At 38.3% G+C, this 14,577-nt stretch overlaps 1 protein-coding gene across 3 annotated transcripts in view; it reads right to left on the bottom strand.

The window, feature by feature from the left end:
• mcf2l2 (MCF.2 cell line derived transforming sequence-like 2) overlaps positions 1-14,577 on the bottom strand; it is a 99,478-nt gene that overhangs the window by 36,035 nt on the left and 48,866 nt on the right. For all 3 annotated transcript variants that reach the window (XM_084394564.1, XM_084394565.1, XM_084394563.1), the window contains exon 15: positions 12,522-12,610. In XM_084394564.1, the coding sequence (XP_084250690.1) occupies positions 12,522-12,610 (89 nt within the window). The remainder of the gene's footprint in view (positions 1-12,521; positions 12,611-14,577) is intronic.

Here is a 14,577-nt window from a genome sequence, read left to right as displayed (position 1 = left end):
CATGGTCTGGGTGAATACTCGATTCTGATTGGCTGCAGGGTGTCCATTAAAAAGTGATAGAGGACACCTAGTAAAGGAGGTCTGGTGAAACTGACTGTTTACCGTTCGAAATTAATAAATAAATGCGCTGGCTACATCAGCTGTGAGTAACCATAGCAACAGGCAGTCAAAGTATCCGTTTACAATTTATTGTATCAAAACAATCATCTAGTTAGCCGTTATATAGACCAATTATAGGTTTGTAAACATCCGGGATGCGCGCGCATTGTGGTTGCAGAAAGAACCGTTTAACAGCTGATCATTACACGGATACGGATAAGAATAATACTAATAGTTCGATTAAAAAAAAAATTTATACAGATTTACGATTCTGGCAACCGACTGCACGACACGAAATTTTTCCGGATGTTGTCTTTTGGTCCCGACATGCGCAGTAGAACCTGCGTGACGCCGTGTGACGTAGGGTGATAATTCCCCTATACCTGTGTGTTTTAATTATAGGTTAAAAAAAAAACCGAAAGTGTAACACCCATGGCTAGACAAGCCTAACTTACATGAAAAAAAATACGTAAACTTTCTGGCTCGCAAGTTAGCTAAACTGAAGGGTTCTACGAGCTGAGCGGACTATAAATATCTCCGGTTGCTAAATAAACCGTCAGGCGTAACCAGGGAAACCAAGTTATTGTTTGTAAAAACTTTAGATTTCGATTGTAAAACTAATTAAAATACAAACTAATTTAGTTATTTATAGTGTTATTTGGCAAGTGACCATGGTATAAGCGGGTTAATGCCCTTCGAGGTGTCCATTATCAGGTATTAATGGACTTCGCTGCGCGTCGGACGGTTCACGCCTCGCCGTCGTCCATTAATACCTGACAATGGACACCTCGTCGGGCATTAACCCTTACTTATTTAAGCAGTGTTTATAGTTCATGGTAAAAAAAATTTAAAACGCATAATTTTTTTTAAATCAGTTTTTAAAAAAGATTTACTGAGAATAAGAATTACAAAAAATGAGAAAACTAGAATAGAATAAAATCAATTATAATATTAAATGAAAATATTAATACCAAAAACCAATATTAATATTTGAACATTTTCTGTTTATCATCATTAAAATAATTTCAAAAGGCAAAAAAAAAAAAAAGTATGGTGCTAATAATGGCCATTTCCCTTATTTTGGTAGGGTGAAATAGGATTGGACATGTTTTTGTGAGATCTAGCTGTGCTCAATTTCAGTTTCTTTGTATTGCACCATTGATAATGTGAGACAAGATACTGTGATAAGACTGTGAGATAAGATGTTTCACTATGGCATGTAATTATAGAACTAATAACTAATGTCTTCACTTTTTATGGAAATAAAAACTTCACATCTTTCATGTCAAAATTGTCATATGCTTCTGCTTAAAGCTTTTAAACAGCAAGAGGGCATTTTAATGAGCAGATTATATCAAATGTTGCTACTGGTAAAAGATAAAGTTATATTTTGCTTCAATAAAACAAAGTGTATTGAGATGTATTGCATATTGACATTATCATGACAATTTACCCTAAATTCTCATCATGTGCAAAACAATTATTGACACTGTAAATGTAAAATGACTGTATTACAGAATATAAGGAGAATCTCCATTGAAAATAATAAGATTTGGAAATAAGTTGTTGCTACAAAAAGAATGAGATGCTTCAATATGCTTTAGTCTTTGCACAAATAATGCCAAAAATGTAGATGTTTGCTGCTTGTTTAAATTACTTAATTATAATGAGCTAAAGAAACAAAATTACTGAACATTTTGTCACAACTTTGTTTCAAAAAATCGAAGTTAACAACTCTTTCCCTGCCAGCATTTTTTTTTTTTTTTTAAGTTGCAAGCCAGCACCAGCAATTTTGATCATTTTCACAAAACTTTCATGGCCCACAGAATATTTTGTTGTATGAATATCTGAACATTAGGGGTGTCGAAATTGAACAGCACAACCTGCTGAAGACACACGCTCATGTCACGCACAAATAGAATATGCAGGAGGTAAAACCACTAACTTGATAAACCACGTTAGCCATTTTCAGCCCAAGCTCACTGCTTTAGAGTAAGCGGATGAGCTCGAACCCGCAGCCAAAAACAAATCATCCACCCGCCCCAATAATTTTCTCTGATTTAAGTATCCACACCCGATGGTCAAATTGCAATTATTATGTGTTGTTACACGTGATTATAAATGGATGATCGCAGAGGTGGACAGTAACAAAGTACATTTACTTGACGACTATACTTAAGTATCTGTACTTTACTTGAGTATTATTTTCTCTGGAAACTTTTTACTTTAACTTCCCTACATTTGAAAGACAAATATCGTACTTTTTACTCCACTACATTTCTGTCAAGGTCCTTGAGTAGAAAGTAGTAACATTAGTCAGGGGTTGCATTTTGGTTGGAAATGAAAGTCGGGTTGACGTCAGAAACCTGACGTCATATTGACGTCAGCATCTGACGTTGTATTTTGGTTGGAAAGTCTGTCCAACATTGGAGATTAACGTCAATCTGATGTTGGATTCTGACATCAACCTGATTTTCATTTTCAGCGTTGGGTTTGGTCTTCTAAATTCAAATTTTGTCATTGTTTTGGAGCACACTAGCTTATAGATAACAGTAAGGCTAACATATTCATACATTCATAAATAGGGCACTATTTGAGGGAACAGCCATTTGGGTGTCCGAAACCAATGAATGTCATTCAATCCCGCTACTGGAACTGTGTTCTAGAAATAAATGTGATATTGATATGAGGGTAGGCAGGCAGGCAGGCATATATTCAGAGGCATAAGGTACTGGTATTACATACAACAATAATAAAACAATGCATTGACATTTATTTTTTACTTTTGATACTTAAGTACTTTTAAAAACAAGTACTTCTGTACTTTTACTTAAGTAAAAATCGCTCTTTCCAACTTTTACTTGTAACGGAGTAATATTTGACCAGTAGTATCTGTACTTTCACTAAAGTAAGGAAGTTGTGTACTTTGTCCACCTCCGGATGATCGTCACCTTCAACAACGGACTCGGCGAAGGTTGATGCGCACATCTTTAATGGTAACATAATACACTGATTAAGGAGCGCTGCTTTTAAATGAACATTTCTTTAAAACAAAATTTATTTGACAGATTTTCCTTTTCTTAAGGCGAGACACTACAGGTGAATAGGGTAAAATTGTTAACTTACAGATATCGCCATCAAACTTTACCAGTTGATTACTCACATAAATAGGAGAAAAAAATGCATTGCAAGTTTTCTGTAATTTTATTTTAAATATGCTAATGAGGCTATATCTAATTAAAAATGCCCTAATTTGCATATGTTTTGAAGTGACGAATCTGACCATTGAAAAAAACAAGGTTCAAACTTATTTTTGCATTTTGTTGATATATTCAATGAAAAGACATTAAATACTGCCAATAGCCTTAAAAAATTGGCATAAAATGTCATATAAATCAGTCCAAGAATGATATATCAACAAATCCCTCTGAACAAACCTTTACAATATAGTTAGGAATACGACTGTAAAGTTTGGTGTATGTAGGTGCTACAGAAGTGGAAAATCGTCACTAGGAGTGTGAGAAAAAACTCGATTTGAGAAAACGGCATTTAAAGATTTTTATGGCAAAATTCCACTCATTTCTATTGAAAGCCATGAATTACAGACAAAATATGCTTTAGGTCCAAGTAAAATCCATGTATCACACTGTATAACATCCAAAACTCATTATTGCTTCATCCATCACTGATCATAACATCCAAAACAACACATCAACAGTCCATCACACAGGTGGAATGGAAAAACTAAATATATCACAGTCCCTCAAGCGAATACATATTTAGCTGTCAGTGGAGCTGCTGTACCCTCTCCTACGAGAACTTCCAGCTTCTTTTCTGGTGCTAACTTTGGGAAGTTTTATTCTTTTGGCTATTAGTCCAAGGTGTAAATCACTTAGTGAAGATAATTTTTCCTAGTGGAGGAGGAAGTGCATCTCTATCTGACCCAGTTGGTGGTCACTGAGCCTGTATTTAGTCAGGATCTGTCTATTCTTCTCTGAGTGTGCAGATACTCTGGCAAATAACAATTTAGTCTACTTTGTTTGCTTTCTCCAATTTTCTAAATATTGATATTTTGAATGATTCATAATTAGTTTTGTTCTGTTGAGTTGTTTTGAACCAGTGCTGAAGGAAGCCTGGTTGGTTAGCTTCACCATCAGTTGACTGAGGGGACTGTTTTCTGGATTTGGCTCGTGGGTTTTAAGTGCTTTGAAATCTAATGTGTTTTTTTGACTTACATTTAGATGTGTTCAAAATGTTACAGCTTGTTCGTAACGCATCGACGCACTATGTCAGGGTTACTCATTGCGCGGCTCCAAGGGTTACCAAGCTTTAATTTGTGGCTCGCATGGCTGTAAAAAATACCGCAATATCATGCAGCCAGTCACTACAGATATTTCTTAAAAACATTAAAAATAAGTAGGGCTATAACATAACCAGGGCTTGACATTAACTTTTTTCCTCACTAGCCAATGTGGCTAGTGGTTTTCCAAAGTTACTAGCCACACAGCATTTTTACTAGCCACATTTTTGTTGTTGTGAAATTACCTGATGGCGTGCTAAAATTTACTTGAACTAGATTTACAACCCTTTTAAATGTAAAACCATTGTTACATCCACCCAAATCAAGACTACATAAATATATAACAATACAGGTCATTATCATTAGCTCTGATAAGGTTGTGTGTAAAGCTCCTTTTTTAAAATAAAACCATGTATTATGTATTATATGTTGCCACATTGCTCCACCGGCATACAACATAACTCCAGCAGGGCAGCTAGCTGTCTCTTCGATTCTTTGTTGTCGGTCACTACCCAGCAAACACAGAACGTTGGCACAACGTAGCCAACCTTCTAACAACGTTTTAACAACATGGCCAAAAGGTTGCTATAACTACGTTGTGTGGTGAAGTTGTTACAGCGTTGTCACAATGTTGACATTAAACCATCGGTCAGGGCCATTGCTTAAGGTTGTGCCAAGGGTGTCTTGACAACCACTGGACTACATAATGTAGCCTACTCGTCACTGCCCTGAAGCGGGAAAATCAGCCTTTTAAATTCCAACCACCTGTTGTTGGGAACTTGGGCTCATTGTGTTCTCATTCATCATCGAGCAAGGATACGTGAGTATTGCGTTTAGCCTACCTCAGCTATCAAACACAATACAGCTTTAATTTCTAATGTGATTAATGAAGCATATCGCTCGCACTGTTTAGTTTTTCGTTTGATTTTTCCGCTATTTAGGGTGCTTTCACACTTGGTTCGATTGTCTGTTCCGAACCCGAGTTCGATTGCTCCCCCCTCCCCCTGCCCCCGATGGACTGTGTTCACATTATATTATTTGCATCCGAACCGTGGTACGCTTGCATCATTAAGCTGCAGCTGGCGCGTACTCGTGTTGCTTGGTAACTGCTATGAAAAGGCGTCAAAATGGATAGAATTGCTCGCTTCACATTTCTTTTTCTTTTTTTTAACCTTTGGTTTTGTTTTCAAAGAAAATATACAGAAACACACTTGCGTCTGTCTGCCGCAAAAGTATTAAAACCGTTCCAAAGACAGCGCGGGATGTCCGCCGAAGACAATTTTTGTGGAGGCAAGCAGAAATCATCTCTCTGCTTGCATGCGTCAATCCCTGTTTTCGTCAAGGTAAGCGTATAGACCCTTTTACAGTTGTTAAACACACACGCACGCAGGCACGCACCACATTATACGTCATCAATAGCGGTTCACTTCCGCGATTTGGTACGATTGCGTTCATATCAGCAGCGAATCGTACCCGAGTTCACATGAACCGTACCCCAGACCACCTTTTTAAGCGGACTCGAGTACGGTTCGCGGGTGCGCACCCGAGTTCGGAAAACAGCGTTCACATCATCCAAACGAACCGAACTATGACGTCATTCGAACCCGGGTGCGCACCAAAAGTGCTAGTGTGAAAGCACCCTTAGTCTCATTCGTTTCTTTGCTCCTCTGGATTTGTGGATATGTTTCCCCGGTGACACCTGCTCGGCTACTGTCTGCCATAAAGACCCGGTTTTGTTCATTAAATGTTCTGATCTGCCTTTGCTTTTCATGTTTTATTTATTATACTTAAAATAAATGTGTATTCGTTTATTTCTTTTTTTTTTCTTTTTTCACAAATGTATGACTTTTGGAAGTGCAATTTGATTATATGCAATTTTAATAAAGTTGAATTAACGAAACCTTCTGTCATTTTTACTCTTTAAAGTGTAGGCTACACTTGCAGGTGTTGATAGCCCCATTAAATAATATAGATAAACAATAAACGATAAAAAGTATATAATTATCTAACAAAATACACCATATAAAAATATTGCCAGAACGTCGTCTCTCAGTTGCTGAATGTCGCGCAACAACGTTGCTACAGCCCTGTCACGTCTTACAATTCTACATTGTTACAATGTTGCGAGCACGTATACAGCGACGTTGCCATAGCAGAAATGCAACGTGCCAGAGACGTTGCCACAACGTAAATGTGTTTGCTGGGTAGCGACAATACTCATTAGGGCTGTCAAAATTGCTCAAAAATGACCTTCGAATATTCCCTCTAAAAAAAAAACACATAGCTTATCTTTGAACTATTCGAACATGGTTGCACATTTTGTCAATGACGCGCATTACGTCAATAACAGGACAAATTAATACAAAGAGACATAACTACTTGTATAGGTAGTTTCATTTAAGTTTAAACATATTTGACAACGTATTACCTACACGAAAACAAGTAAATCAACTAATGGCCAAGACCGCAGACCTCACTCACTCTCGCTCGCTCACTCGCAGGCACTCTTTCTCTCTCGCCCTCCCTCAAGCTGCGTTCACACCAAATGCGAATAGAGCGTCTGGCGCAAGTGTAAAGACGCGTTTACGCGTGTCTGGAGGTCTTGCGGCATGAATGAGGCGACGCGCTCTGTGCAGTTTAAATGAACAACAACAATAAGCAAATGTTGAGTGCTGATCAAGAGTTTTGTGCAAGCAATTTAAGGTCGCGACTCTTATATAGCAGGCTTCATTCAGTGATTGAAACAAATATTATTAACATTAATTGAAGTTTTACAGTATATAGAACCGACATTGAACGCTCCGAGCGAGCTGTGCTGTGGTAAACATGGAACTTTTCCTTGACATGAAACGGTAAATAATCAAACCAGTGGAAGCCTGCAGAGGCTGCAGTGCATGAAACTGCTGTATCTACCTTATTCATGCAATATCTATTCAGTCAGTACAGTAGCCTACACTTCAGAAATGTTTCTGTTTAACGTTAAATAAAATGATCCCTCAGGCAGCGCGCCCACTCGCAAAGCAGACAGCCGCGCCTCTGCTACCGCGGGCGTTTTTCCACATTCGAATATTAATTTTCACCTTCGAAATTCTGTTTTTTAAAACTATTCGAATATATATTCGAATTTAGAATATTCGTTGACAGCCCTATGGGAGTTGTAGTGTCGTAGTGTCACTTATTTCAGATGCCTTTTGAAAAGACTACAATTATTCAACCCGCCAAAGTGGCTAGTTGGAGTGACTGCGTTACCCGCCACGAGCAAAATCCACCCGCATTTGGCGGGTTGGCGGGTGTTAATGTCAAGCCCTGAACATAACCCATTACATACTCAAAGTGTCAGCTCTATTACAAATAATTTCGATCGGACTGAAAGAGGTGGTTTATCGAGAGAACATGTAAACACTTGGTCGATTGAGAACCGAAACTGAAAGGACGACGTATGGCTCTCCTACTGACTTTGTCCTATCCGTGCGGCTCTCATGAAAAAAATTGTGAAGACCCATGCACTATGTGATGGCATTTCATCATCTTTTGTCTTTGTTGGTAATCCCTTGTGTCTTCTAGCTAATGACAACTGTTTTCGGCTTCTCTGAGAGAATTTTACACGCATATCTTTCGACATTTTGAACTACCGCGGAAATGTCAGAGCGCGTCACGTGACGATTCTGAACGAATCACGTTGTCAGAATTTGGTATCAGCCAATGAGATTGCGCATTTCGAGTTAAATCACCTGTTTTACTTTCATGATTGGTTGCTGATAGACAGGAAATGACCATATTTGGATCCGACAGCATTGCAATGGAGAGAGAGAGCTTCCCAACGGTATATAAGATGAAGGGGTGCAGACAGCGATCGCGAAGCAGCGGGATGATTTAGAACGCCAACTTTTGATGAATTTAGGCGAAATCTGCACACTCAAACAGACAAAGTGTAGTAAAATAAAGACCTAAATGTGTATTTTGGACTTTTTTTCAGCACAAGTCTGAAAGAATACAAGTTATTGAAGACAAATAACCCAAAATCTCAACATTGACCAGTGAATGTCACTGTTTCTGTCACTGCAACTTCCCAAACAGGCAAGCGCACACGCACACACACGCGCGCACACATCACTTTTGAAGTAAAATTGAAAATTGAGGAACCGAACCGTGAGACCAGTGTAGGTTCACACCCCTACTTAACATACAATAAATCAAAAGAAAGAACAGAGCCTGTACTTTTAAACAAAACAAAATCATGCATTCTTATTTTAACACTTGAATGTGGGCAAATTTCATTTTTAAAAAGCAACATTTTGAACAAAAAGCTGAGAAAATTGTGTTTTTGTCAAAGACTACATACGGATCGGATTCAGAACATTGGTCAAAACATAGACTGGTTAAATTGAGTCCATCAAGACCCTCAAAGCTTGCACAGTCCTGTATCTCTTCCTAGGACGACTTTTTATTTGGTAATGTTAGGCAGTTTTGATTTATTTGCTGTTTGATGATCGCATTAGCTTAAGTACGTGTTTCTGTTCCTTCTTCGCTGGTTTTTGGATCAGGAGATTTGGTACTCTTTCAGAAGATGTGTAATTGCGCCCCCTATTGTATAATAGTGAATACATGGAATACATGAAAGAGTTAATCCATTTGTGCTGAGACTTGATGAATCATTTTTGTTGCATTAAAAGTTGTGAGTCATTTATTGTGGCTATTTCTGCGATCTCATGTGATTGACAGGTGATTGACCGCCCTCGTAGGGCTGGGCGATATATATCGCATGACATTGTTAGGCGCATCTCGTCAGTAAAGCCGGTTCCTTGATTAGTATTAAATCGCCATCACCTGCTTTCAGATGGAGCGGCAAGCTGGGCTGAGCTGAGTCATATCGCATTAATTATCGAGGACGTATCGCCTGCGATAATTAATGCGATATGGCTCAGCTTGTCAGTTAACTACGTTCTCCATCTGAAAGCAGGTGATGGCGATTTAATACTAATCAAGGAACCGGCTTTACTGACGAGATGCGCCTAACAATGTCATGCGATATATCGCACATCATCAGAGAAGAGATGTCGCTGGAATAGGGAAGGGAAAGTTATTTTCATTAAAGATTAAGGGGGAACATTAATTTTAAAAAAAGAATGGTGCACCGATAAATCATTTATAATATTCTGTAGTAAAAAAAAAAAAAGGAATTTTTGATTTCATGGTGACTTTAAAGCTGGATCAAGACAGTAATTGTTGAAATTAGGTGTTATTTTTTCATATTTGAGTAAAGCAAAATACCTGTTAGTGTTTAATGTTCAGGTAAGTTTTAACGTTGTTAACCGTTTTTAAGGTATTATGCTGCTACTATTATATTGTATGTTGCTTAGCTCAATGAGAAGCAGCTGTACTAATGTCAGTAACAAGTAATTTCTTCTTTGTTCAATGCACTTGCATGCTATGGGTCAGGAGTGTGTTTTGTTGCATTGTGTTTGTTCCTGTCTTGACCTAGTTTCTATTCTGTGTCAGTTTCAATTAGTTCACCTGTTGATCGTTAATTAACTCACTAGTTCCCTCATTTTGTTCTGGTATATGTACTCCCTGTTTTGTTCAGTTCACCGTCCTGTCTCATAATTGTTTAGAGGTTGTTTCATGTATTTTCCTATTATTGATTAATTCTATTCTAACTATTTCCTGGAATTCTCCTTCATCATGCGCTTCCTTGCAACAGGCAACTATGCCACTAAAGGAACTCATTGACATGTACAACATAACCACATAACCAAATGTAGAACATTAACCACTAATATCTGTCTTTTTGATGACGTTGCAGTTTACTCAAAACACAGACTTAAATATACTGGGCATATATAAATAAAAATTTATATTTTTATTTGTATTTGAATGCAATAAAACAACTCCAATCATATCTAACTGACTATTAAAGCTGTTGTTACTATAAGAACCTTATGCCTTTAAAACAATAGAAAAAATGTAGGATTTAAAGTGTTCAGATATGGCTGGTAAACTCTACCTAGAGTCTCACAGATCAAATTGTGTATGTTAAAAGAGAATAACTTAACCAGAAGTAAAGGGGTTGCCGGCTACAAGGTTGGTCCTGCATTGCAGAATAACACCACCAGTTAATTCCCAGAAAATGAACACAACACATGATATTTTTGAGTGTCAGCCAATTGTATAAAGAAGAGGAAAAGTGGGTGTAATCTCATCACTTCTTCCACAGGAAATGCAGTTAAACAGATGTGTTTTTAATCTGCACTTACAGGAAGCTAAACCGATAAGGCACACCTGACAAGCTCTGGAAGCTGGTTCCAGCTGTGGGTGGCAAAATAGCTAAACGCCCTCTGGTTTTGAATTGACCCTAACCGGCTTGACCCTTGCAATCTGAGAGCTCTATTTGGTTTGTATTCTATCAACATATCTGCCATGTATTTTAGGTTGTCAGTATTTGCAGCGTGTTTCTGTATTTGGTTGCATTGTGACTATTTGCAGTGTGTTTCTGTATTTGGTTGCGTTGTGAGTATTTGCAGTGCGTTTCTGTATTTGGTTGGGTATTTGCATCACGTTTCTGTATTTGGTTGGGTTGTGAGTATTTGCATAGCATTTCTGTATTTTGTGTTGTGAGTAATTGTGGCACACGTGTTGTCAAAAGTATATTTTTTTCTATTTGCATGCGTTTTCTTCAGTTGTAGCACCATTGAGCTCTCTCGGCCACCATACTTAACCCGAATTACTACGGTACGCCTATAAAAAGTGTTTATATTCGGACTATTTTAGACCGAACGGGATGACAACCACTGCGGAGTAGCCCTGTACCTACGTGACACATCATATTTATTAACTGCCAGAGTGCCAAAAGTTACAAAGTGTACCTTTAATCTCTCTACTTATCAGAACAGAAATAGGAAGAGTTCCTTGCACAAGAGCTTCTCAAGACTCATATTTCTGCAGCCGAAGTTGATGGGGTCAGTTGATTTTACAGACATCAGTATGCACTGTGTTGCATCAGATACCAGCATAGAGACTGCCAATTTGCGGTTTTGCTAAAAAAAAATACTGTTTGTGTGTCCTCACACCTCACCCCTAAACTCCACAAGCCATTTTACAAGGCGAAAATGCACTGAACTGACTAGTTTTCACAACTCAAAAAGGATTCACCAATTACAACACACTGCAAAAAGTTGCTGTAAATGTCAAAATTAAATGTAAAAAGCAGAAGCAGCAGCAAGCCTGGAAGAAAAACACAAATTATAAATTCTGTAGTGAAATTAGAAACTGTAGTCATGGTAGTGCAAAATACAAAAGAGACCGTGTCACAGATGTAGTGAAGAAGATCCGTGTTTGAAAACCGTTATGAGACGTGTATGAGCGTGAACAATGCCGAACAATGGGGCCCAAGGACCAGGATTGAAAACTACTGAGGTATAAGATACTATCTAACAAACTAGTTAATCCTGTATATTCAGATATGGCATCACATGTGAGATTAATGCGTGTCATAAGAAAGATAGAAAGATTTAGACCAAGTAAAACACAATGGGCCACTATCAGAAAGATGTTTGTTATTTAATGAGTCACCCATATGCACTTTTATGTCCAAGTTGTGATGTCAAAAGTGTTCAAACATTAGTCTACATGATTACGAAAGAGAAAAGTGTGTCAATGAAGTGCTTGATATGAAACATCAAACTTGTGTAAAAAAAGAAATAAAGCCAAATAAAGGTAAATATTACTTCGGAATAGTCTATTTTTTATCGTGCATAGTTTTTAATCAAGTTGTAGTTTCAAAAAAGTTGTACAGTTATACCCTAAATTTGGAGAAATATTATTTAATTGTGTGTAAGTGAGATGTACTGTACATAACATTCTAGCTAGCTGTGAAATCAGCATTAGCCAGAAAAAAAAAGTATGCTATTTCTTATTCCATACATATACAAATTGATGACATTTTAATCTAGCTATAAAATGAAGTCCCTGAAAATCAATTCCAGTGGGTAAATACACAAGTGGGTCTTGTCCTTTTCGTAAGGATAGTTTCTGACACCGCTTAACACATTTACTCCTTTTGTGATTTTGACTGGAAATCTCTTGTGTAGTGCAAGCGGCTCTTTCTCAAAAGACATGTTTTTACCTGCGTCTGTTTGAAAGCGACTCTTCTGTTTCATTGTTCATGAGAACATGACTCGAACCCCCTTGGCCTCCTTCATGCATGACCTCGATCTGTGAAAAACCACAGGAAGACAGAAAACTGCATGTTAAAGATTCAATTTAAATAAAAACAGCGTTATGTATTCTGAACGTATAATTTGTAATGATAAAATAAACTTATTAAATACAATTATTATTACAGGCAATAACTAAGGTAACAATCTATTTCAAAGTCCTCTATAGACAATCTGCAAACCAGTTGTATTACTGTAATTTAATTACTTATCCCTTAAAGAAGTAAGTAAGGGATTACTTTTAATTTTTCTTTAATTTAATAACTGTTACTTATAATGGAATTGCATTATATACTGTACTGCAATTCACCTTTGGCTAAGCCCCGCCCTCCTTAGTTACTGTTGCTACGTCCGACAACTTCATCTGGGCAACACGGTGGCGGTAACGTTAGTTACCTTAAAAACTACCACAACAGCGTGTCTGTAACATTAACGTTAGGTGTTTGTATCTTGAATAACAAAGTTAGCTAACATCCAGCCGCTAGTCAAAACATACAATCCTGACTTACGTGATAACTAAACTATCGCTAAGCTTGCTTGCTAGCACCTTGATTCTTCATTAATTAGGGTAACGTTAGAGAACCGAAATCATAACCTAAAACAGCATAAAGCTGTCTAACTAGTATAACTTCACAGTAAGGTTAAAAGCAAAATTTACCACAAAAGTGTACTTGTTGATCCTTGAGGGGTTTAGCTGACTGTGAGGACGTCCACACAGTTTAACCCAAAGACGACACTTTTGTCAGGATTTGACTTCGGTTTTGGGAAGGGAAAAAAACGGACACCCCCCTCCAACCTCTCTGGGAAACGCATATCTGTGTTACAAATGCCCCAGGCACAACGTTTAACCATATTTTTGATAAAACTACGACGGTAATAGCCTGCCGAGACCAAAAATATGAGACGCCTGTGTTAAAGGCAATGGAGCGCTGTGAAAAAGTGTCGGACCTCTGTCGGAGCTCGTTCTTGGCTGCGCTGTGATTGGTCAATCTACATTCTAGGGTGTGGCTTAGCCAAAGGCGAATTCTATATAAAACAATAGTGGATTTAACATAAAAATTTTGCGTCTAATGTTAAAATGTATGTATTAATGCAATCTTCTTTTAAATATTTTGGTCAGTTAAAGAATAATTTATGCAATTTTATATAATTTTTTTTTTTTTTTTTTTATTTTAAAAAGCAGTTTCTGTCACGGTTCATGAGTGCGCTGCTTCCTGCTTGTCTCGTGCATTTGTTATTGTTGTCTGTGTGCCATGTGCGTGTGTGTGTGGGTGTCACCGTATCAATTATCAGTCAATCATCTCATCTGTAATCAGCTCGGCGCCAACTGCCACTCATCTCCAGTTCCTTTAAAGACTCACTGAATTCTTCTCTCATTGTCAGATCGTTGGTCGATGTTTGTGCTGTGTTTCCTGTTTCCTGTGAGTTGGTTTCTTCCTGGAGTCCTGTGCTGTGTGTTCTTCGTGTCTGGATCCTGTCTTCACCTTCACGCCGTTTTACCGCCGGATTCATCGCGGCCATCTAGTCCCTGCGCCACCCTGCTTCAGCCGTCTGACCCTCACCATCGGCCTGAGTCTGAACTTCTGTGTTTAAGTGTTTAATAAACATACATTCTTGAGATCGCCTGCATTTGCTTCCTTTTTCCAGTGCGTCATGACAGAACGATCTGACCAATCGATGGAAGCAGCAGGCGAGACCCAGATATCGATGGAAGCTTTCATCGGCACGAGCATTCAACGAATGGACGCTCAAGAGGAGGGGCTTAACAACAACGGACGTGCCATACAGGCACTGGTGGCGCAGGTGTCCGAGCTAACCCAGCAAATTCAACATCTGCGCATGCCCACTGCGCCACCCACGCCGTTCGTGCTGATCCGCCCTCCCAGTCCGAGCCTCGTATGCCAGTTCCTGAGAGGTATGCTGGAGAACCTGATTATTGTCGTGCTTTCATTACCCGTTGTGAGA

This window comes from Rutilus rutilus (genome assembly GCF_951802725.1).
Source record: "Rutilus rutilus genome assembly, chromosome: 22".
In the NCBI taxonomy this organism is placed as follows: Eukaryota; Metazoa; Chordata; class Actinopteri; order Cypriniformes; family Leuciscidae; genus Rutilus; species Rutilus rutilus.
This window is presented reverse-complemented; position numbering and strand designations above follow the sequence as displayed.